Genomic DNA, 25,894 nt, shown 5'->3' with positions numbered 1-25,894 from the left:
AAACATGGAGCAAGAATATTGTACATCAATTGTTTCTTGGAAAATAAGGTACAGCTATCTGGTGACGAACTAGGGACCCGTCAATTGATTTCAAAACTTTCGGTACTATTAGAATGGCCTTTTCATGTTCGGTCCAGTTTCACTTCTGAAGGTGCAGAGTACAGTATTCGTAAAATATAAATTTTGTCTCCTGCAAACGGAAAAAACCCAAAGCATTAACACATTTTTCAGGACGTTACTGCTCGACCACACACAATAAGGGTATTACAGGAATGCCTGGATTCCGAAGTTTGCAGCAATACGACAACTCCTCCTTGGCGAGTGATTTATTCTTTGTCGAAGAGTGTATACAGTATTTCCCAATTAAATTATTAATTAAACCGGAACGTGGAAATATTAACCTAAGCATTGATAATATCATTGCTGTTTGTTACATGTAAGTACATTCTTATTTATAAAAGTTATTTTACACACAAAAAGAAATCTCGTACCACAGTCCATGTAGCATTCTGGTTTCACATCTGGAAATTCCTACATTAGAACTTGGGTTGTAAATGTATAAAAGGACCCATTTTCCCACATAATGAGATTGTTCCCAGCTAAGGAAATTCTGTGCCCGAAATGGCTCGATCTGTTTGATGCTGTCACGTGCGCTTTACGTCTACATGATCGTAACCTACCATAGAGCAATTGAAAGATGTGATTTTGTTCAGTGCAACTTTTGCGAATTTGTGTTTGACGTAGGGATACCGTTTACTTTCAGTCTCGGTCCTTAGAACTCCAATATGGACCTCACAATCAGCCCAATTCTTGTCTACAGGTACGATAACTTTCACGTGGTAACCGAGAACTTGCTCAGTCCAATGCCCGGTGGATAATGCAACTCTTGCCAGTCCTTTAGGCGTGCTGTGAGCAACTTTGGATAGCTAATGTGCTGGCGCGCTCAACGAGAGGTAAGCATTATATATTTTATGGGAGTATAATCTTTAGTCTTCAATTATCACTTTAGCCCCGTCCTCAGTAATAAAGGTAGTAATATTGCGATTATTGCATATTCATGCACATTTGTAATGTAAAATGAATGATATTACAGCACTCTGTAAACCTGTTATTTATTCCACTTGCAGTAATGAAAGGAACACCTAATGCACTGTCCTGTACTATTCAGATGAACCAGCAGAGTAAAAACACATGTATGTTTAATAATAATAATAATAATAATAATAATAATAATAATAATAATAATAAAACCCGACGATTTATCCAGCAGCGAATGGAGATATGCAATAAAACTGACCGCAAATGTTTCAGTTCGTGCATTACCTGTCAAGTCCTAAGGAAATAACCATTGTCGGCGTTGCCACAGTGAGATTGAAATACTTGGTCACGTCTTGGGTTCCTGTGCATTTAATGACACACGACATAATTCACTACATCATCGTATAAGTAAGATCTATGTTTGCTGAAGCCCTAAGACTAAAGCAATATACAGTCTACGAGGAGCTACATTGATTGTCTCAAGCCGAAGGTTTAACATGATAGCTACGCCACCGGGATCGAGTAAAGGGTTCATAATAGACCCCATAATTAGAACCGAGGCATCATCAACTCAACCACAGGGTGTAAACAAGGAGAAATGTGATGTATATGAACCTACAATTCCATAGTACGCTGATAAATATCATCTGGACTCCTTAGATGTTTTAGGTTTGATGACAGGAGCAAGAGGCACCATTACTCACACATTTCACAACTTTTGTAAGAAATTTCATTTGGATAACCAAGTTATTAAGGACATTGGGTTAGCAGCCCTAAAAGGCTTGTTAACAATAGTAAGAAATCATTTATACTCTTAGCTATATCTTTGTGCCATGAGGAGCTCGTCATGGATTTCAAAATTATTGAAATATACGATTTTTATTAATAAGTAGGCTATAATATGGTATACCAATCATTTATAGGCATGTTTTATATGACCCTTGTAGCTGTCAATCAATTTTTTATGTAATCTTTTTCTTTTTGGCAGCCTCCAAATGGGAGAAGGAGATATAAATGCAAGTACACTCAAGAATAAAATTAACAATGAACTTTGGACTATTAATGCAGATTATAAATTTACAGATCTATAATAATATTATGTAGTTATAAGTTAAAATTCGAAATTACGGTAATAAAATTGTTCCAAAATGTATCTTACATGCATCGAATGTATGTGAAACCTTGCTCAGTCCTTGGACTAGAACAGTTTTAACCCTACCTCACGTCCTCGGTTACTGCACACGTGGGAAAGCCCTACGGAATATTCCTCATCACACCATCCTCATGCTAGCTGTCTCTCATTAAAAGACTTGATCCAACACCCATGAAGAAGTAACAGGAACCGCTACGTGTAGAAGTACGCAAGACCGATCGACATAAAAGCCTGGGTCCACTAAAGGATACATACTGGATTCAACCGTGAGTTTTGAAGTCGACTCGGAACAGCCTAAAAAGGTCGACGAAAAGAAGAGACATTTGTGGGTCTAATGCGCCGTATTACAAACAGAAATAAAACCTGAGCCAAACTGAAGTAATCGGGTTGCTCATAGATGATCGCGGGGACATTCCATTCGTTTTGCCAGTGCCTGCAGAAAGCTGGGCATCCCGCCCAGTACTTTCAAAAACAAAGATCAGTGATAAAGAGGTCTGTCGCCATTATATGTCATTATTTATGTAGTTAGCAGGATTGTTACATAATCCCTTGTCTCTTTGTTTCTCCTTTTCTCTCTTTTTCATTTATATTTAGTCGAATAACCATTATATCTAAAATTATCGATGTTCTTTTCACGTGAACATGTATGAAACATTTGAAAATATTGTATTTTGGCGTGCTTTGTCTGTCAGGCAGCCTGAAGCAAACTAAACAAACAACTAACCCCCATGTCATCAAATTAAGATTACTTCAAAGAAAAATTGAGCGATTTGAACTTGGTTCAAAAGCATATCAATTAAAGTGGGAAATATGTGTTAGTATACCTGATCATCCAGATTCTCTATACATTTATTACCCTTCCTCAAATTTCACAATGGGGCCGATGACCTTGGATGTTAGGCCTCTTTAAACAACAAGCATCATCATCATCAAAATTCACAACAAAAGAAGGGGAAAAGGAAGAACTGGATAGTTTTGAAATCGTCCTGCAATATTCTGCAACTATTAAGATAAAGAACTAGAATAGAACAGAGATTTTCTGACAATGTCACTTGTGATAGCTATTCAAACTTCAGGAAACAAAACACGGCCTAAGAACTGTCCAGCGCTTCAAAACTTGACGTGGATTATGTTATCAGTACTTCAGTAAAATAGTGACTCTACGTCACGTACTCGTTTTGACTACAGTCCACAGTGTGGACGATGTTAGTCTTATTCCTGACTGTCGAGTGACATACATAATTTGGACTCAGTTCCATGGATGCCTTCACGGAGTCAGGTAACTTTGTGCCCTTTGTCTCTGGGAAGTACAATGCCAGTACACCGCCGATGATAGAGACAATGCCAAATAGAATAGGTGGTAGCGCACCCATGTACCTCCCCTGAAATCATAGAACAGAAAGTCACGACATAAGTTTATGTCATAAATGGAGAACAAAATACATGGAATCTCTAACATTTAATGTGACAGCCCTTCAGTTGCTTTATATACCCTAGGAATAAATAGACTAATTCCTAGTTTATGATCATGCAATGTATTTTTTAACACACTCCCAATATTCGTTACATGTTAGCATGTGATTCTAATTTAGGGTGAGCAAGCATCTTATTTAGGTATGATATTCATACTTTGTAATGTACTTCCTGACTGCCTTACTGCATTGCCACAAAGTGATCCTTTTGTTATCTACATTGCTTTCGAGATGTCGTGTTGTCAACCGCGTATGTGTTTTTATACATGGTGATCGGGAACAACGTGAACCGGGATTGTGAGCATTTGAGGATTAATCTTGCTGATAAATAATTTGAAATAAATAATTCGATGTCATGCTTCGTTGTTATTTCATCAGCTGCTGAAGTTAGCCAATCAGATCGCTTGGCGGGCGAATTCAAATAGGCTTTGCGCGGCATTGTTGCAAAATCTGCACGAGACTTGAGGGTCATGGCGAGAAATCAGCATCAGCATCAAACACACCGTTGGTTTCAGCAAGTGTCACCATAGCGTGCTTGCTTTTGTGCCACCCTCTCAGCTCCGAGCTCTATATTCGAACCTTTCCTCTGACGAAGACGTAAATATTTAGCAGCAGTGCCGCGCATAGCCCATTTGAATTAAACCGCAAAGTGATCTGATTGGCTAACTTCAGCAGCTGATAAAATGACAATGGTGAGAGATATATAATTATTTCTTTCAAATTATAATCAACACGACCAATCCTGTAACGCTCATATACCCGATCCACGTTATTCCCGACCATCCTGTATATACTTTTACTTTGTTTTATATACAAGGTGGAGGTCACTAGAAATCTTTCAAACCGCTGTATTTATAGTCATCTGTCAATACTCGAGCGACAGTAGTCAATAGTACGCAGAGATAACAGATTATCATGAACACTGCAGGTTTTTGTGGCACGAGAATTGGCATCGCTGAAAAAGAAAGAAGACCGATGCGTTTAGATATAAAGAATCCCAATCGTTAAAGATACCGAAAAACTAAGTGAAAATGGGAGAAGATCCAGAAGAAACTCCAGAGTAGCCGAAAGAACTGAAGAGATGAATGGATAAATGAATATCCTTTTCCGAATAGACGTAACACCCAGGTGCAGTAATTTGCGGGCAACTATTTCCAATCCTGGAACCAAATCAGAAGTCACGTGAGGTGATATTTGTAATTGTATTTTTGTTGACGTGCAATTATTATTGTAACTGTATCATATATATTTCCTCTTCCTTTCGTATTTTTGTTGACGTGCAATTATTATTGTAACTGTATCATATACATTTCCTCTTCCTTTCGTATTTTTGTTGACGTGCAATTATTCTCGAAACTGTATCACAGACAGTATATTCCTCTTTTTATTAAATTAGGTAAAATAATATTAAAATAAAAAATAACAAAATTACCAGTCTGTATTTAAAGATTACAAACTAGAAATTGTAAGGGTTTTGTTTGTTTCATAGTTTCAACTGTGTAATGTCCTACTTTGCCTCTCGACTACTTCGTCACCTTAATTAGTATTTGACATGTTATCTTCCGGGTTTCTTGTCGTGTGAAGGAGATTTGATTTGATTTGATTTGATTTGATTTGATTTGATTTGATTTGATTTGATTTGATTTGATTTGATTTGATTTGATTTGATTTGATTTGATTTGATTTGATTTGATTTGATTTGATTTGATTTGATTTGATTTGATTTGATTTGATTTGATTTGATTTGATTTGATTTGATTTGATTTGATTTGATTTGATTTGATTTGATTTGATTTGATTTGATTTGATTTGATTTGATTTGATTTGATTTGATTTGATTTGATTTGATTTGATTTGATTTGATTTGATTTGATTTGATTTGATTTGATTTGATTTGATTTGATTTGATTTGATTTGATTTGATTTGATTTGATTTGATTTGATTTGATTTGATTTGATTTGATTTGATTTGATTTGATTTGATTTGATTTGATTTGATTTGATTTGATTTGATTTGATTTGATTTGATTTGATTTGATTTGATTTGATTTGATTTGATTTGATTTGATTTGATTTGATTTGATTTGATTTGATTTGATTTGATTTGATTTGATTTGATTTGATTTGATTTGATTTGATTTGATTTGATTTGATTTGATTTGATTTGATTTGATTTGATTTGATTTGATTTGATTTGATTTGATTTGATTTGATTTGATTTGATTTGATTTGATTTGATTTGATTTGATTTGATTTGATTTGATTTGATTTGATTTGATTTGATTTGATTTGATTTGATTTGATTTGATTTGATTTGATTTGATTTGATTTGATTTGATTTGATTTGATTTGATTTGATTTGATTTGATTTGATTTGATTTGATTTGATTTGATGAGTTGAGTTAGCTTCGCGTCTTAAGAAGAGAAACTATAGTTCTAGTACTGAAATTGGGTCTCGCAGAAGGTGACGTCTTCCCTCAAGCCAAGGAGATTTGAATCGGTGACGGAGGGGTATGATGAAGGTGAGGAGTTTGGCGGCCGTGGCCTATACTAGGAACTATCCCGGCATTCACCTTAGTGCAGGAGAATGGAAGACCACGAAAGACCACTCGCAGGACAGCCGACGATGAATTTCGAATACACCATCTATAACAATCATGACAGGTTTGAAATCATTTGGCGAAGCGATCATCTCATTCGTCACCAGGCGGCTCGCCGTGCGCTTTGATACTCCGGAAAGTTTTTCACGACGCCATTTTTGCGCAATGCCTGATGTTTCCTCGAGCTGAGTTACAAAATTGACAGTAACAAAGTCATCAGACTACTATAAGGCAGGACGTAGATACGAATCTATATAAATAAAGTTGTAGGGGGTCCGCTGTCTGTAATTTCTTTTGTTTTGCCAATTTTTCGGATATTTATCCGTTTTAGGTCAACTCAGTACCGAATCGGTGGTTTTAACTTTTCGTGTCTGTTTGTCTATTCCAACATCACGTCGAAACGGCTGGATAGATCTGAACCAAATTTCATATTTAGAGTATCACGTCGAAACGGCTGGATAGATCTGAACCAAATTTCATATTTAGAGTAAACTCATCCCCGGAACGGTTTCGATAGGCATATCATTTTAAAATCTTTGAAGAGATGGGAGGTTTATAGGAAAACCAGAACAGTCTTCCTCCATTTTGTCTTATACTATTGATTTTCTGTAAACTCTGTGGACCGTACGTGAAACGTCTCTTCACTATAAACAACTTTAGTTATGTTAATAATTTACCTTACTTTTCACATGACGGAGAAATGTACTATTTTCTGCGGGATCATGCTCTGCATTGAGTGACCGACAGACCGACAACGAACCTACAGGTTACCATGGCAACGTCTCTGATTGCTTGCCAGCAGGGAAGTAACGTATTCCCATTTTCCTCATGAAGCTTTTAAAATCGTGGTTCTTCCCTGGGTAGAAGGCAAGACAGGCGTCAATCGGCCTATCTGCGGAATATTGGCGGAATATCGTTGGAGGTTATAACCGCCCTCGAATAGATTAAGTAATAACACCATTAGTCATCTTCTTGTTTGTTTACCTAAGAATCACTGCGCCTGAATTCCTCCTCTGTTACCTCTTTATTATATCCATAACTCACACCGTCATAATTTATTGAGGGGCATTTGATTTTCCAATACATTCACTTAGCATTTACATATTTGTCGTTAACCGGGTGTCCTCAGTTATAATCCATTTTCTATTAATTTCAACTTTCTTAACTGTACTTTCTTCCTTAATTACTCCGTATGTACGCGAGTGCTAGAATCTACTGGATATACTTTCATCAAACTTCATGTTTAGAATCCATCTGTCCTTGGATAGGTTTTAGGGCAAATATTGTTTCTAAATCCCTGAACTGACTGGGGGTTTATACGAAAACGAAACCGTGATTTTGCACTCCCACAAAATATACACAACCAAACTTAATGGAAATCTACCTGCCTTCATGGAAGTTAATTTCTAAACCTTTTTCCTCATGTGGATCATTTCGATGCGAGGATTAATAAGGGAGATATCATTATCGGACCGTTTTTCGGGACAAGTCCCATTGGACTTAACTCAAGAGCGGGTGCGTGTAAAGCGTATTTCTCACAACTTGAAAACTACTGAAGATATTCGAACCAAACTTTATATTTAGCATCCACCTGTCTAAATATAGGTTTTAAAGGTCAATAACATTTCATGTTCCCGGAATGGACTGGTGGTTTATAGGGAACCAAAATGGTGATTTTACTCTTCCACAATATATACAGTACAAGACTAAACTGACTGGAAATCGACCAAACGTGATGGAATTCCATCTCTAAAACTCTTCTTCATGTGCATTTTTTCGTCAGGAGGATTAATAAGGGGGATATCATGAATGGTCCGTTTTGCAGGTTAAGTCCAGCGAACATAGCCCAAAAGGTGTTGTACGTGGAGCAGATTCCTTATCTATCTATATAAATAAAATCGTAACGACTATGTGCCTCTACATTGACTATTTTTGCGAACGTTTCGCACAGCTACCCGTTGAAGGGGTAATAATGACCATCTGCATATTTTTTTGTTTAGTTTCCTGAAAGTCCTAATTTTTTACCTCCATGCCCAAAATCCAGATTGCGGCATAATCAGCCAGACAAAAAAGAAAATTGAAATTTGACAAAATTATACGTTTTAGCCTGTAACGGACGGAAAACTTCCAAGATATTAAAATTTTTCACTTTTTATCCCCGAGGAATATCGAAATATGAAGGCAATTTTAATGATGGTGCAGACCTTCGGGAAGTCCTCTCACATAACGGATTGCAAAATCCCCGTTCAATTTGAAATGATCTACAACGTTGGTCTTATGACTTTTTGTCGTATCTGTATCCCTTTTACGTTTAATTTTTCTCTATTCATGTTAAGTAAATTTGGACTTTTTACATGCAGAATTCATACTTTCAATCACTTATAGGAAATACAGAATCATCAAACTCTTCATGAAAATTGGCCCACCCAGTAGCCATATGTGAGCCAAATGCTATGTATGTAGCTGTCACATAATTATCCGAAAAGTAATGCAATGTGAGATAATCTTACAAAAACGTTACCCTGTTCAACGTTTCTAACTCAATCTGACCCAAGAATAGATGAGATATCATAGGACCAACCACTAAATCCGGCGTCTTATGGTACAATCCTTTGTCGATATGCCGTACGTTTAGCAGCATTTAACCTGTAAATGAAGGTCTGCAATATTGTAAACACGCATATAATTTCGTATGTCGATCTATATATATTCACTGATGTGGATTTGCAGCGATCGAGAAAGGGTGTGTCTGCTATTGTAATCAGTACTCGCCACACCGACTTTGATTGGCAGTAGGAATGGGGTCCTTATCCAACTCCTGTGTAACTGGCATTAGTAAGGAAGGCCTACCATTGTGATGAATAGTTCAATACTCGATTTGACTTGCAGAAGGCAAGGGAGCATGCAGTTTTGTTTAAAACTCCCCTACCCGATTGTGTTTGGCAGTAGGCTAGGGTGCCCGCAAGTATAAACAAATGTCATCATCTTAAATGTGACTGGTATTAGGCATAGTGGCCTGCTGTTTTGATGGAAACACACCAACTTGATGTGACTGTCAGTAAGTTGGCTGGCAGTAGGAAAATGGGCCTGACATTCTAATGATAACTGCACAACTCAATTTCGACTGATAGTAGGACAGTTGCCTGCCATTATAATAGAAACTCCTCAACTGTTATCTGTCTGGAAGTAGGAAAGGGGGCTGCCATTGTAACGAAAACTCCCCATATCGATTGTGACCGCGCAGTAGGCAATGGGGCCTGCAATTATTATGCAAACTTCCCAACTCGATTGTGTATGCCAGTAGGCAAGTGAGCTTGCCGTTATATCACAAATCCGTAACAAACATTTTACATTGGAAAGAGTGTATCGGGACCTCCCCATGCTGTTTCTCGGATAACGCTAAGAGACATGGAATTTTATAACAATCTTATTTACTGCATGTACAGTATTTATTCGATATTCGAATACAATGTAGAATACCGTAGCGAAGCACGGGTACATTTGCTAGTAGAAAATAAAATCAAGAGAAATTAAAGAAAAATGACAGAAGGAAAAACAGTCGAGCTGGAAAAGTAGAGATAAGTAAAAAAATGAATTTCTTCAAGCAATAAAGGAAGGTCTAGTGAAGTGATCCCATTGGTTGATGGTAGGTGACGGGCCTGCTACACATATCTGGATTAATCTGTAGGAGTTGGGGGGGGGGGATCGTTGCAGTCTGGCCTGATCAATAGCTTTTACGTTTAATTCAACATCGAGCCTGGGGTATGCTGTGAAAAAATGTTAGTTAAACTAAAAGAAGAGATCTGTAAGTCTAATAAGTACAACAGTGTATATTATGAATTTTTAACTTGAAGAAGTGACTTATTCTTACCAGAGAAGGTGTCTGGGTAGCCAGAATAGATCCAATTCGTCCCACCATTGAACAGGTGCCCATCAGGGAGTTACGAATACTCGTGGGGAATATTTCAGCTGTGAAGGCGTACAGTGTGCTGAATGATACACAAATTGCCAACTTGCCCACCAAGAACAATGTCAGAATAAATCCTGGCATATCTGGAAAAGAAACTTACATTTTAAAAGTGTAGTACACTAACCAAATATACGGGTCGAGTCTGTCCTGAATGGCAAAAAGCAAAGAGATGAATCGGATTGTAATAGGAATATAACAAAGCCGAGATGTGTAGTCCAATTCACTACCGTTTTTGTACAACAACTTTACGCTGCTAAGACAGCATTTGTGCGTCTAGGCCTGCATGTGATGACGCTAGAGCAACTGTCAGTGCTTAGCAACACTGCTCATAACATACGCAATTAAGGCGTATGTGTACCAGACCTTCCCGTACTGCAATCTGCGGGCAGGCTGGTGATGAGTGCGCCTCTTGTAAAAGGGCTACTGTGAGCCGGTCGGGAACATGATCGAGCAGCGTGGCGGTAGATCCCTCAGTAGTCAACTTAAAGACCTGTATCATTTTCTACAGGCTATGCAACACGATGCGTATTTTCCTCCACATTTTCCAAACTGTATTTAACAAACAGTAGCAGTGCACTGGACAATACTTCTCGACTTATAGTCCACCTTATCACCTCCCCAGTTACTTCCCTGCGTTTTCCCATAGGGGAGAGACTTGCGCTGTATAGGTACTCATTAAGTTTACAAATATGTCATTAAAGTTATTTAATCTGACTAGTGAACAATCTTATTGAGATAAACTATACTTCTTACAGTACGTAATTTATTTGTATATTTTAGGAATTACCATTGTTTAAGTGACAGTGCAAGAATGGTTCAAGTCGCATGGGGAGAAAAGAGAGAGCTAGCAGGCAGATGGTCGTGAGGGCCTGGAAACAACGCCGCACTTACCTTCGTACAGAACGTACATAGCCGCGAAGTCGAATGTAGCCTGGTTGGTTCAATTGAATATCGTCTTCGACAAGAGGATTCCATTCAGAATAAGCGAAGCACTCCCAAACATAAGACCCATCTTCAGACGTCTGGAATTGCTACTCTAAAGGCAGAAACGGGACATATTGGATCAGATGACCTGTTTCTAGCCCTCTGCTGTCAAGTTCTTGAGACGTTTAGCCCGTTGAAGTCGTGCTTTTCTGTGTAAAGATATTAAAATCCGGGTACCCTATTCCAAATGTTCAAGGAATGCAGTCCCTTACATCGGCGTATGTGTACCATCGTTGATGATGGTGCCCAGCTGTTTCCTCGTTGCGCCTGGGTAAGAAGACAACATGCGACGTTCAATATGATTTGTAATTTTAAGAAAACATGCTGTACGAGAGTGCACATTCATGCCTAATGTCATTGAGAAGTGAAGTGCCATGTTTGCAGAAAAGTTTAATGAGTGGCATGAGCTTGAGGCTTTTGCAAACCTCTTTTGTATCAGGTCAGATGTATGGCTAATTCACAAGCCTTTCTTCCTCTAGCATTCTCAGGCTTCCATATGTCACTGTGTTTGTATTCGTCATGGCAGAATAAAGTCACTTTCATACGTGCCCTATATGTTGCAGGAAACTCTATCAAAATAATGGAAGCGCGTTTACTCAGTGGAGGAAAGCTCTAATTGATGTCCAGAATGTTAAAATATGATTCCTGGAACGTCGGTTTAATGTATGGTTTGTCTTCAAGTCGACAATTCTTCCTTTTTATCAAGTTGAAATTCACAAGTGTTGAATGTTACGAAACGTTTTCTTATGTAGTCGTGTTAATTCGCTGTCATTATTTGTGAAAATTACTCTTTCGGTTTCTCTTTCAGTAGCAGTAAGTGTTCATAAACCAACATTGATTCTCATTGGATATTTGGACATCGTTTAAAACATTTCAGAATTCACCGTTTTCCTTAATCAAATGTCAAATTCACCTCTTAAAGCTGCCATCGTATCTGTGGCTGTCAGAAGATTTTCACTATGAATGTGTAGACTAGCATCTCTCTTTCTGAATATTTCAAATATGTACATAAGGAAAGTTAGTTTTCTGCTCTACGTCCCTTCTTCTAATGCAATTTTCAACTCTGTATTCTTGCTCTGATAATTCCAACATAGCATCTCTGAAATTATGCGTTAGACTAAACACTCGGCATCTGGAGAGCCACCATACTTACCGTATGGAAAAGGAGATAACACTGTCAGAATCCTGATCGGTCGCAAGTTTTAATAACATTTATAATCTGAACAGTTTTTTCCAAAGCTGACCCTAAATCTTCTTCAACATATTTGTCACAAGCTTCTGTATAGAAACCAATGTGCTATCATGTTTTTTTTAAATTTTACTGGTTCGCCAGTGAGACGAACCCTTTTATTGAACCTTTCATTGATCTGTGCATATCTCGACACAATTATGCCACGAGAAATGTCCGGTCTCTATGCCCTCATGTCTTGCTTTTAAAATGTATTTCCGTTCAGAGATACCGGGAATTTGTTTGAAACAAAGATACTGTTCTACAATATTGTCGTCTTACAAAGGAGTTGAGCAAGCTTGCTGATATCGTTGAATTCAGTTGTCCGCAGAGAACTGTGTGAGTTAAAAGTCTCAGTGTTGTTTACATTAAGAAAGAACACAGCAGTGAACAGTGAACTCTTACCACCAAGTCCTGCTCATATTACCTGAGATATTAGTGTTTTGATTTAGTTAACTGTTAAGTTTAAAAATAATCATGCATAGTATTCGGAAAACACACTGAAATGGAGTTTCCAGCGAAATTATTCAAGGCCAACAGCAGCGGAAATACACAGCTGGGTTTCTGAAACATCACAAGAAAATATCGACCTGCTACCAGCTCTCCAACTGGATGCCCCGGCTAATGGACATGGTCATTTCATCAACCATTCTGTCTGTTATATCATAAGCCCAGAGGCTGATTGTATCCTCACATAACACCACCAAAGGCTATGTAGTTAGTGGGAAACCGCATAAATCAATGCCAGAGCCCTAATGAGGCGTACTAGGCAAGATGTGGAGCGAGGTAGTTTTTCATTGCTTTCCTCACTGGACCAGAATGCGCCACTGCAGCAAGACTGACCCTATGAGCAACACCTTTCATAACACTCAGACACTAGTTGTAATCCAAATGTCATTACTCAGCACCACCCATACCCCAGCAGTTCCATATTGCCACAGCCATGTGTAAGACTGGGACTTCGGTGAATGCTACACTTTGCTCTGGTCTGTGTCAAGAAATGGACGCAAAAATACTGCATCCATCAAGAAATGGCAACAGGCGGCATCAACAATTATGGAGATGATATTACATCAATTTGAAACAGGTTGCACAGTCAAACTTTTTAGTGGGGAGACAGTACCGTTAGTTATTGAAGCATCTGGCATTGAGACGACTAGAGTTCGACTGTTTAATATTTCCTCCGAATTGTTCAATGAAAAAATCAGAATTTATTTCACGAAATACGGTAATGTTAAAGATAAGTATGATGAATCGTGGTCTCAGTTCTACCGTCTACCAGTTCCCAATGGTATTCGACAAATAAAAATTCAGTTAAAGCAGCAGATTCCATCCTTAGTAACCATACAGGGGCACAGGAGACACGCTACGTATGAGGGACAAGGAAAAAAGTTCCTATATGCAACGCCCCGGATCACCTGCTCATTGACTGTCCCCGCCGTGCGGGTAATGTTTTGAGACAGCCAACATTACTTGCCACACTATTCCGCCTCTATGTACCCACAACAACAGCAACCACTCTCCAATCTGACTTACAGTTGACGAGTGGAATGTTTCCTCCACTCGTAAACAACCCTAACACAGATGACCTCGCCACTCTGAACTCACAACCGCAACCTATAGTAAACACCGTACTTGCTGGGAAACAACTCGCACCTGAGAGCGGAATAGCTAGCCCTGTTAACGTGTCAACAGATGATATGCTCACGCTCACCACACCAGAGCCCGCTTCAAGCCACGTACCACAACAAACTACAGACCAGCACATGGAAGCTACAGAGCATCCAGATACACAAATGAAAGCAGATCAATCCGTAATACAAGAAGATCCTTTGAATATCGGAAATACTGCCCAGTTAAGTAAAGGGCACGTCACACAGAGGAAAATTAAGTTGGCGGAAGAAATTAACACCCCCACGGTCGATTCACCAGCTGATCTATCAGAAGATTCCGATTGCTCTGTAACAACCAAAACTCGTAAATGTCAATCGCAACAAGCTAGTCCTAAAGACCCACGGTTATATAAGGTAAACACTCGTTCAGGGAATCGAAATAAATCTACTTCTACCAAAAGCCATACGACCAAGGACATGCAAGTATCGCAGCGTAAAGAGAGGAATGGTACTTGAAAAATGGGATACAGTTAATAGTTGCCAATTTTAAGAATAATTTCCTTTCAATTCATCAAGGTCTCACTATGTTTTGGATCTGCCGATTGTTCACGCTTTTCAGCCTCCTGGCTATTATGTTAAGAACCAGGACGACTGATTTAAATTTCATCTTGACGTTACTTATGTACAGAGCACATGTGACGCCTACTTTCTAAACGTGATTTTGCGTACTTTTGATACGGCAAACATCAATGGAATTTTGAGCGTAACGAAGTGGTCACTCATTAAGAACTATCTTAGAGACAATGACACTGATATTTTATTTCTTCAAGAAGTGTGTACCTACAGTTATATGTTAAGCCCATACGAGTACTATGTTAATTTAGGAGAGGATACCCGAGGAACAGCTTGACATTCATGACTTCTTTGCACATCCAAACGGTAGAGTGCTATCCTCTCGCTATGAACACTTTCTACGCATTAATATTTATAGTCCATCAGGAGCGCAAAACTGACTAGAACGAGAAAAGCTTTCTCTAGAATGCCCCAACATTCATCTTGCACGGGGAACGGATATTATACTTGCTGGTTATTTCAACTGCGTCCTCCACCCGAAGGATCAAACCGGACCCAACATTAACAACGTGGTAGCGTTCTCTGAACTAGTCCAGCAGCTCTGTTTAAGAGACGCTTGGGGAATTAAACACGGAAATTACGTTGAATTCACTTTTTCCCGCCACAATTCACCATCCAGACTTGACATAGTTTACCTCTCTTACACAATGTCCACCATTACACACACAATATCCGTCATCCCAGTCCCTTTCTCTGACCATCATACAGTACTATTTCAATTACGTGTTGACACTCATGTCTTAGTGATAGGAATAGGATATTGGAAGTTGAATAATAAACTTTAAAGACTCCAGATGCTACAGAAAAATTTCGCATGTAGGTAGTTCTCTTCCCTGTCCCTTCACTACTGTTATTTCGTTTCGGTGTTTTCGAAATTCGTGCGTTCCTCATTCGCCAGATGTTTCATTCTAGACTTGTGTCAATGTCATACCTTCATATGTCCGTACACATGTTATATGACCCTCTCAGATTTTCTGATGGTTCCGTCAGCTTCCGCTTCGAGCGCTAGCGCTGTACCGCGTCCGGATAGCCATCTGGTGACGAATGGACGTACCATTTCCACTTCTATTGGGTAACTCTAATTCAAACCTCATTGTTTTAGAAGCCTTTCTCGTGGACAGTCGAGATTTTCTTCTGATGACGCAGAGCAAAGTTCTCTGCGAAACGTAAAGAATTTCACATATTTTCTTGCCACGGTATAGGCCCAAAAGCCTATATCTTGTCTGTAAGTACGGGCCGTGAAAGCATGAATGGCAACATATACCACAAAATCGTCACATTATTTCAAGTTGCCATATTTTCTCACATATCTCACATTTTCAATCAAATGATACCTCAAGCATTATGATAAATCCTTTAGTTTCGGAGCTAGGGTAATCCTTAACATGAGAACACGATTTCGTCAAATTATAGTTCGAATGTGTGTAACCAGATTTTAAAGTTGTTGTCACGTCAGACTAGTAGTACTAAAGCCGGGCTGAGCGGCTCAGACGGTTGAGACGATGGCCTTCTGACCCCAACTTGGTAGGTTCGATTCTGGCTTAGTCCGATAGTATTTGAAAGTGTTCAAATAAATCAGCCTCGTGTCGGTAGATTTACTGGCACGTAAAGGTACTCTGCGGGAATAAATTTTGACACCTCGGCGTCTCCGAAAACCGTAAAAGTAGTTATTGGGGCTTAAAGCAAGTAGCAGTATTATTAGTAGTCATAGTAGTAGTAGTGGTAATGAGGCGAGTGGCATGACAATGTCAATGAATCCCACCTGTGATGATACACGCCCGCTGAACGAGCATGCTTTGATGGTTGCATGACAAGAGCTCTAGATGAAATCGGTACTGCAATGTAGAGATGGGAGTTGTTGTTAATAGAATTGTATATAATTACCGTAACACCGCTGGGTCCCGTGGTTCAAATCCCGGTCACTCCGTGTGAGATTTGTGCTGGATAAAGCTAAGCGCGACAGTTTTTTCTCCGGGTACTCCAGTTTTCCCTGTCATATTTCATTCCAGCAACACTCTCCAGTATCATTTCATCTGTCAGTCACAAATCATTGCCCCAGAGGAGGGCGACAAGCTTCGGCAGCCGGCACAATTCCTATCCTCGCCGCTAGATGGGGGTTCATTCAGTCCATTCCTGATCCGATAGAATGACTGGAAACAGGCTGTGGATTTTCATTTTCACAACTATCGTAACATGATACCGTATCCTGCTCCATTACAGCATCACAGTAAGCTGTTCCAGAAATATCATGTTCTACAGGAGAGCCTAATGCAAAAGTAAGTGTCTCAGCGAAACCAAAGAAAGGGTAGTGAGTTTCTGATTGGCTAACGGATATCAGGATCTATAAGGAAACACGACAAACCAATTAAGCGCGCTCTCCTGCGCAGGCGCGATTGATAATTTTGTAACAGCCTATCTCAAAGCTTATGTTTTATGAACATTCCTACTATGTTATTTACCGGCCAGTTATATATATTCCTTAGTTATTTGAAGTGCGTAGTATTAGGCTTACTTCACGTTCCGCCGGGCGAGTTGGCCGTGCGTTTAGGGGCGCGCAGCTGTGAGCTTGCATCCGGGAGATAGTGGGTTCGAATCCCACTGTCGGCAGCGTTGAAGATGATTTTCCGTGGTTTCCCATTTTCACACCAGGAAAATGCTGGGGCTATACTTTAATTAAAACACGACCGCTTCCTTCCACTCCTAGCCCATTCCTATCCCACCGTCGCCGTAAGACCTATCTGCGTCGGTGCGATGTAAAGCCAATTGTAAACTTCACGTTTCGTGTTTCACGATGTGTTTTGGACTACGAGAAAAAGGCAAAAAAATGTCCTTTGGTATTTTTCACTGTCAGTGACCATGTAACTAAATTTGCCCGATGTGATTTATGTGGATAAAACTTAATTTTGGGGAAACGTTTTCTAATGTGAAGAAACGCGTTGAAAGGAGGTTAACAATAATAATAATAATAATAATAATAATAATAATAATAATAATAATAATAATAATAATAATAATAATAATAATAATAATAATAATAATAATTTCACAATAAAAACAATGCTTACTAAACACAGAATGATGCATTCTAATTCATACATAGAGAGCGTTAGAATGCCTTGAAGAGAGGGGAGGGGCAGAGGAATTGTTGATGTTATAGCTCTAAAGAACCAACACGTAACAAACCTGAGGGAATACTTTCATCGCTGGACAGGTGACAACATTCTACAAAAGGCTGTGGTTTGAATCAGATCTAAACTACACCACTTTGAATTTACATGAACGCCACATAAATATAAAAGACACGAACATCCTGCACAGGGAGAAGATAGAGAGATGAGCTAGTAAAGAACTTCATGAAAGGTTATACTACCAGAATAATGGCGAGAACACTGATAAACAACTTTCAAGCTCGTGGATGTCTAGGGGAGAGTTATTTCCAGAAACCGAGAGATTCAATCAGGCGATCCAGGATAAAGTGATATCAACAAAGAGTTACAGGTAACACATCATTTAAGATCCTGTTACTAAGAATTACGAGTGAAGGAAATGCAACAGCAGCCCAGAAACCATTGAGCACATCATGAGCAACTGGAGATTACTAGCGTCAACATCGTACACTGACAGACGTAATGATGTAGCCAAAGTTATACATCAAGAAATTTCACTGACCCGATCATTGATCCAGAACAGAGTGCCTTAATCCCCACAGAGTATACTGGAAAATGAAAAAAATAAACTACAGTGATCGAACGATACAAACAGATAAAACAACTCGCACTATATACCAGACATAAAATTAACATACAAAAAGAATCACCGTACACATCTCATTGACATCGCTATCCCGAATGAACACAGTATGAAACAGAAATACAGGGAGAAGGTCAACAAATATACTCCTGTAGCTATGGAAGTAGCAATCATATGGAATCAAGACACCGAGCTCGATAGCTGCAGTCGCAGTGCGGCCAGTATCCAGTATTCGGGAGATAGTGGGTTCGAACCCCACTGTCAGCAACCCAGAAAATGGATTTCCGTGGTTTCCCATTTTTGCACCAGGCAAATGCTGGGCTGTACCGTAATTAAGGCCACGGACGCTTCCTTCCCACTCCTAGTTATTTCCTATCCCATCGTCACCATAAGACCTATCTGTGTCGCTGCGACGTAAAGCAGCTTGCAAGAAAAAAGAAACAAGTCAGAGTGACAATTTTTCCTTTCCTCCTTTCCCCCCACTGGTCTCGCACCAAAATCATTTCCAGAAAAGTTAAAAACACTACACCTCCCCACCGACACTCACAATGTGGCACAAACGGCTGCAATTTTGAAGACCTACAACATCGTCAGAACATTCATAAATTCTCAGTATGGATCATACTTAGAAAAGGCTGCAACCTCTAAAGCAAAGAGAATAATGGAGACGTATATTACAAGGTTACGTAGATTATTATTTTCTATTACTTATATGTAAATTATCGAAATAAGTGCCAAATTACCAACTATACATTTGTGAAATAATAATAATAATAATAATAATAATAATAATAATAATAATAATAATAATAATAATAATAATGTTATTAGTTCAACGCCCCACTAACTCCTCTTACGATTTTTGAGTCGCAGGGGTGCTGGAAGTTTGACTCACAGGAGTTCTTTTACGTGCCGGTAAATCTACCAACACGAGGTTACTCGAACACCTTCAAATACCACGGAAATGAGCCGGAATGGAAGCCGGCTCAGGATGCCAGCGCTCTACCGCCTGAGCTATTCAGTCCGAATACCATCATCTTCTTTACTAGCGCAAACGGTAATGAGCGATATACAAAAGAAAAAGCTGGACGAACTACACAGTTGTTCCTCAGATTTCATTTTTTCAAATACTGAAGACAAAAATTTTGCTTTCTTTTGTGCTGGATTCGCAGAACATGTTGGCTATGCGGTTTGCATCTGGTAGCTGTTAGTTCGCATTCCAGAGATGATGGGTTCGAACCCCACTGTCGCAGCCCTGAAGATGGATTTCCGTGGTTTCCTATTTTCACACAAAGCAAATGCTTGAGCTGTACCTTAATCAAGGCCACGGTTGCTTTCTTCGTAGTCGTGTCCTATGACATCGCCGCCATAAGACTGGTTTGTGTCGGTAAGACCTAAAGAAGTAAAATAAAGAACAGCAAATAAAAGGCATTGCATCAAAGCGTGTTTATGTTTTGGCTGGTTGTTGTTGTTGTTAGTCGTTTAGTCGCTTTCGACTCTCCGTGACCCCATAGACCAATTCCAGCAGTATAAATAAACAATGTATTATAACCGCGTAGGCAACTGGACAAGGGATTCAACATGTGTTTCGGTTTTCTGTATGCTTCCGTTTGCGCAACATGGCGCCGAGTCTCGAGCACTTTGTGGCTAGATGACGTTAAGATAAGCGTCACCCAGTTCAGAAAATAGAGCTGGAAGACGAAATTTGAATCGACCCACCAACTAAAACTGGCCGAAATAAATAAATAAATGCAGTGAGTGCCAACTTGATAACTTGATTTAAGGCAGGATATTTCGTAAAAGATCGACAAGTCATGTGTGATAGACGACAGGCTACGCGTCATGACGCTAGCTAGGATACCAGAAGCAAAAGGGGCGTGTCGAAAGTGGCGTCACAATGCTATCAATCATATCACCGTAATTAACGAAAGGATTGCATTCCCCTCGTCATTATCGGTCGTGGTAGGTCGACTGCTACGCAGGGATCGCAGCACCGACATCACACGACGCCTGAATCCTGAGATACGGAAATTGCGGGGTAAGAAACTAACATCCCTCTCGGAGAGTTTAGTGTGCCCTTATTTAAGATAAGCGAGTCCCAAAACAGTCAGTCAGCCAGCAGGGAGTTTAGAATCAACAGGCCGGTAATGCGTGTCTAATACGGGAGTAGAATAATTCATATATGCAGGGATTAAGTAAACTATATAATCGTTCCGTTCGATATAAGGAACTGAGTGACCGCGAAGTAGATTGAACATGTGAATTTAAGACATTTTGTTTCTTCTTTTCTAGTATACGATGTGCGCGAGTTACGAACAAACTATGGCATAATCGTGTGGTACTCGGCATAGCTAGTATTGGAACTACCCAAAATAATAGTTGTGAGATATGACCAAGACAAGCCTTAAAACGAGTAACGATAGTAATCGCTAGTGGTTAAACTAAGAAGTTAACATGTGATTTAGGAATCAGTATTAAATATATTCCTCAAGCTGAGAGAGAAAGGGAGAATTTAAGATGTTAATCCCGATGTGAATAAAGGCATGAGAATTGAATGCACCGTTCGAACTATGCCGGATAAATATTCATCTAGAGGTCCTTTCTGTGTGCAGTGCTGGTGAGTAAATACGAAGGGAGTGGCTTAAAGAAGTGCTTGTGTATGAGAATGATTTCTAATGGACGCCGACGTAGAAGAATGGAGGTGATAACTGTGATCGAGGCCAGAACTATGAACCTGGGATTTTCAGCCATCATCATGGAGGAGTAAAGATTCGGCGGGCCTTCTCCTGGTCTCGGACAATGGCAACTGTATCACCACAATAAATACCCCTTGATATTGTGATCTAGTAGTAGTAAATACGACGAGGCTATGTTTTTGTATAAATAAATGTAGATAAAATTGTTTAAAGGTAAAACAGCGGTCGTAGCCAGGCCGATTGATTGTATTTTGATATACTGTATTACTACCAGTGTGACTCATGGATAGGGTTAGATTAGATTTTATGTACATATATATATAATATATAATTTGTTTGGGGTAAAGTAAAATAATTTGATTTCATATATATTTGTTTCTCTCACTGTTTTGGTATCAGTTATTTGGTGTGAGGAAGGTAATGGTAGTTATGTGACTTGCCGAGTCACTTTAATTTTAATATAAATACTCTCTCATTTCCCTCTCCATAAACAATATCCCTTGGGCACCAACCTTCAAACTTATGGCTTGAATACAATAGTTGATAATTAATAGTAATAAGTAATGAGACTCTAGATACTCCCGGAGGTGGGGTTACAGAACACTAACCATTAAGTACACACTACCAAGGAAACTAAGGTTCATTAATGAGAATTTTTTAAAGTACCAATTAAAATAACGATTTATTAGGATGGTAAACGTGACGGCGTATTAACGAAAACTGAACTTACGGAAACAAAAGAAAAATTGAATGAAATCAAATTTAATAAAATGAACTGTTACGCGGAGACTTGCAGTAATTTATGCCATTAACTCGCCATTTGTGGATTCTGGTATCTGGACACGTTCGATGATGTAGGAGCTGTTGCTTTATGTTCTTTTCCTACTGACGGTGTCACCTCTAGTCCTATTTCCGATTCGTACATAGCCCTCTAATTGTACAACGACTTTCCTGACTTTAACACTTCCTATAATACTCAATACATAATGTGGTAATAAGCTCTAATTACAATATCAAAACCACCTTCGGTTGCGTTCATGGAGATAATACACATCTATTCTTCCCTATTGCAGAAATGTAGCGTAACTAAAGATATAACAAAATGATATCCTATTCCAGACAAGTCAAAAACCTGCCTCTCACTAACTTTATCTCTCGTCATTGTAATGGCCAGTTCTCAATGACCGATAGCTGCAGTCGCTTAAGTGCGGCCAGTATCCAGTATTCGGGAGATAGTAGGTTCGAACCCCACTGTCGGCAGCCCTGAAGACGGTTTTCCGTAGTTTCCCATTTTCACACCAGGCAAATGCTGGGGCTATACCTTAATTAAGGCCACGGCCGCTTCCTTCCAAGTCCTAGCCCTTTCCTGTTCCATCGTCGCCATAAGACATATCTGTGTCGATGCGACGTTAAGCCAATAGCAAAAAAAGTTCTCAATGAGGGTAACTTTGAATATTGCTCTCCTCAGATGCGAAGTGAACTTTTAAACTAAACGGAGAACCTTCTCTTGTCTTTTTGTCTGCCCTTTCTTCCCTCGTATAATAAGAACGACGAGAAAGACCTCCTTCCTCTACCATTATGGCCATCAGACGCTAAGACGTTCAGTAGCTGAGACTTTAAGATGTTACGATGTTCTCGTATTAAGATGTTAAGATATTAAGACCTTCCGATGTTCAGACGTTAAGCTATTCAGCTACCTAAGACCTCAACAAGCTCTTTTCGTTGAGGTATATAGGCTCCAAAAACTCCCTTCATCTACCATATCACTTGTCCAGTAAGATCTGATGTTCTATCCCTCCTTATTTCCAGTGCTATATATCCATCGTCTTGTTTCATAACGTTTATTCACATAGGTTGAAAGTTCGTGCGCTTCGAAATCGACATGTAGCAAAGTTTTAAAAGTAGGAGTTAACACGTTCTGAGCGTCTCATCAGACTATGGAGAGTACGGTGTAATTTTGCAATCTCGATGATGTTCTTTTTGTGGTAAAGGGGTAAAATTAGCACGGCGTGTCCGGTCACCTGACATGGAGCTACTGGAAATTTACTGCAAGCTATTAATACGGGTGATGTTGTAATACCTTACTCAAGACCTAAATAATTAATTTTCCTTTATTGCCGTGATACAAAGAAATGAGATGATAATGTGAAATAGATGACTCAAAACCCTATACATAAGCATAATAATTTAGAATGGCCTACCTAAAATGAAATATATACATCATTCCAATTAATTCCACAGTTTGATAATTTTATATACATTCTGTGATGTTCAAAACATCACTTTCGCAGGTTATGGGATATAAAGTTTGCGAATAGACAAGTACTAATTTATAAATGTAGTTGTGCAAGCGTGTGGTTATATGTGACTATTCCTAATATCTGCTAAAGTATGCATCGCTTGGAATCGAATGCCCACCATTCCCAAGTAGATAGCGTCTGTTAAATGTGTGTTAATCCTTGCGAAAGTAATATTCCCATACGTGGATAAAGATTTGAATTTTATTTGATCCATTTTACGAGTTCGCGGCAACGTTTCGAAGATGAGGGTTTTTCCTTTGTTGATTGTAAAGATGCATTCTCCGAAATACGAACTAAGGATCTATAAAATAATGTCATGCGGAGAGGATATGTGATATTATTGAATGCTATTGATTTAGCCTAGAATATTATGGTGTTTTGTTAAAGTATCCCCAAAATTAATTTTGGGACTCGAAATGTCCACCACATGAATATTTAGTGATGGCAGGAATGTACTTTCTACAAGAGAGATTTGTTCATATAGGGGAGTCCTTAGTAGCCGAGCTTGAGAGGCGTGCCTGGGTGACAGATCCAGTTGATTTATACCGACTCGAAGGAGGGTAGAGAGCACCCTTCGTGCTGTGAATCGACCAGAAACTGCGCTAGAAACATTTTCGTATCTCATTTTATAATGCAGATTTATTTATTTATTGTTTAAAAGGGAGCACAATTACGCTAACTAGCCAGTTCAGTAATGTCGGATTTAGAGACATTGATTTCGACCCCTTAAACTGCTTAGATAGGAGTTTTCTTCTAGATGCCATTCCAGTCCAGTCTGATAACTGTCGGTTCGAGTGCAGGGCGATGCAATACAGTCGCATGCTTATTATCGTTTTGTTTGTTTTGCACTACCAGGGAAATGATGCGTAAATTAATTCTACTGTTTTTCTGTGATCTGTTGAGGAAGTTCGTCCTTCCAAATTTGTTCTTTGATTTGTTGTTTGTGACTCCTGGTTCGTGTCCCGGACAAAAAATTCCGTTGTATAGTTGACCACTCCAGGTACGTTTTGATGTTAGTCTGACGATATCTTTTTTATGTCTTCTCCATAATATAATGATGGAGAGTATGTCTAAAATTTTATTAGCCAGAATCGGATTAATTACTAGCTACAAAATCAGGGTAGACGTTTAATGAGATATACCCAACATTTAGGGTGATATTTGTGTGCCTGTTTAACTACAGATCTTTGGACACCTGTAAATACAGAACTGTCACAGCACATTTCATAAATTAAGGTTTTGAAGTATTAATTCTGCGAATGTAAATAGGTCATTGCAGACACTTTCTTGGAATAGTTAACAGTGTGAGGGACGAGCTGTTGAAAGGAACAGTAATATTGATGAAAGCGGGATAGACTACTATAATTACACGTACGTATTTACTAATGTGTGTTAGGGGCTAAAAGACGCAGCAGGTATAGCGACTGTTCCTCACAAAAGCTGACCTGTAACTTGTATTGTGTTAATACAGTATAATGGATACTCTGGACCATGATATTGGGAAGTACCATTTGTCCCATTCCTGCTGCAATGTTTGAATAAGAAGTGATATCGTTTTTTATAATAATACTTAGGATAAATAGAAATATTGAATGTTGCATATGATCGCAGCACTTCACTAGATCGAAATTAGCAAAATGTATAGAGAGCGGTATTATTATTATTATTATTATTATTATTATTATTATTATTATTATTATTATTATTATAGTCCGACTCGTTGGATGAATGGTCAGCGTACTGGCCTTCGGTTCAGAGGGTCCCGGGTTCGATTCCCGACCAGGTCGGGGATTTTAACCTTCATTGGTTATTTCTAGTGGTCCGGGGGCTGGGTGTTTGTGCTGTCCTCAACATCTCTGCAACTCACACACCACACATAACACTATCCTCCACCACAATAACACGCAGTTACCTACACAAGGCAGATGCCGCCCACCCTCATCGGAGGGTCTGCCTTACAAGGGCTGCACTCGGCTAGAAATAGCCACACGAAATTATTATTATTATTATTATTATTATTATTATTATTATTATTATTATTATTATTATTATTTCATGTTACTACCACTCTAATATCTTTCTCATATTCACGTTGTGGCCTCTCCCTACCATTCTACATCGCTACATTCCCCTTCAAAAACCAACCGAATAAGTTCTGAATATCTCATTAGGAATCCTATACTACAAACAGCATTTAAAAAAGAAAGCTTGTAATATTACAGCACTGTTGATACCGTTATCATAGACACAGGACCTCCATTTTTAATGGAGAGTCATGGCTGAAATTTCGAACTTCTACAATTTACCACTTATCAAAACCAAATTTTTGATTTTTAATAATAATAAGATATAGCCATACGCAAAACTTGGAGTTGGCCAATTAATTTGTTGCAGACCACTAATTATTATTTTTATATGTTGCTTGGGAAATGCTCCTTTTACAGCCTTTTGCTGGCT

General features: G+C 39.0%; 1 protein-coding gene across 1 annotated transcript in view; it reads right to left on the bottom strand.

Annotated features, from left to right (window-relative positions):
* LOC136864449 (organic cation transporter protein) overlaps window positions 1-25,894 on the bottom strand; it is a 184,854-nt gene that overhangs the window by 11,568 nt on the left and 147,392 nt on the right. The window contains exons 10-11 of the mRNA XM_068225989.1: window positions 10,135-10,316; window positions 3,365-3,573 (exon numbers count right to left, since the gene is read on the bottom strand). Of these exons, the coding sequence (XP_068082090.1) occupies window positions 3,365-3,573; window positions 10,135-10,316 (391 nt within the window). The remainder of the gene's footprint in view (window positions 1-3,364; window positions 3,574-10,134; window positions 10,317-25,894) is intronic.

Source organism: Anabrus simplex, chromosome 1, assembly GCF_040414725.1.
Source record: "Anabrus simplex isolate iqAnaSimp1 chromosome 1, ASM4041472v1, whole genome shotgun sequence".
Classification (NCBI taxonomy): Eukaryota; Metazoa; Arthropoda; class Insecta; order Orthoptera; family Tettigoniidae; genus Anabrus; species Anabrus simplex.
The sequence above is the reverse complement of the archived record's forward strand: the minus strand, read 5'-3'. Positions and strand labels throughout refer to the sequence as shown.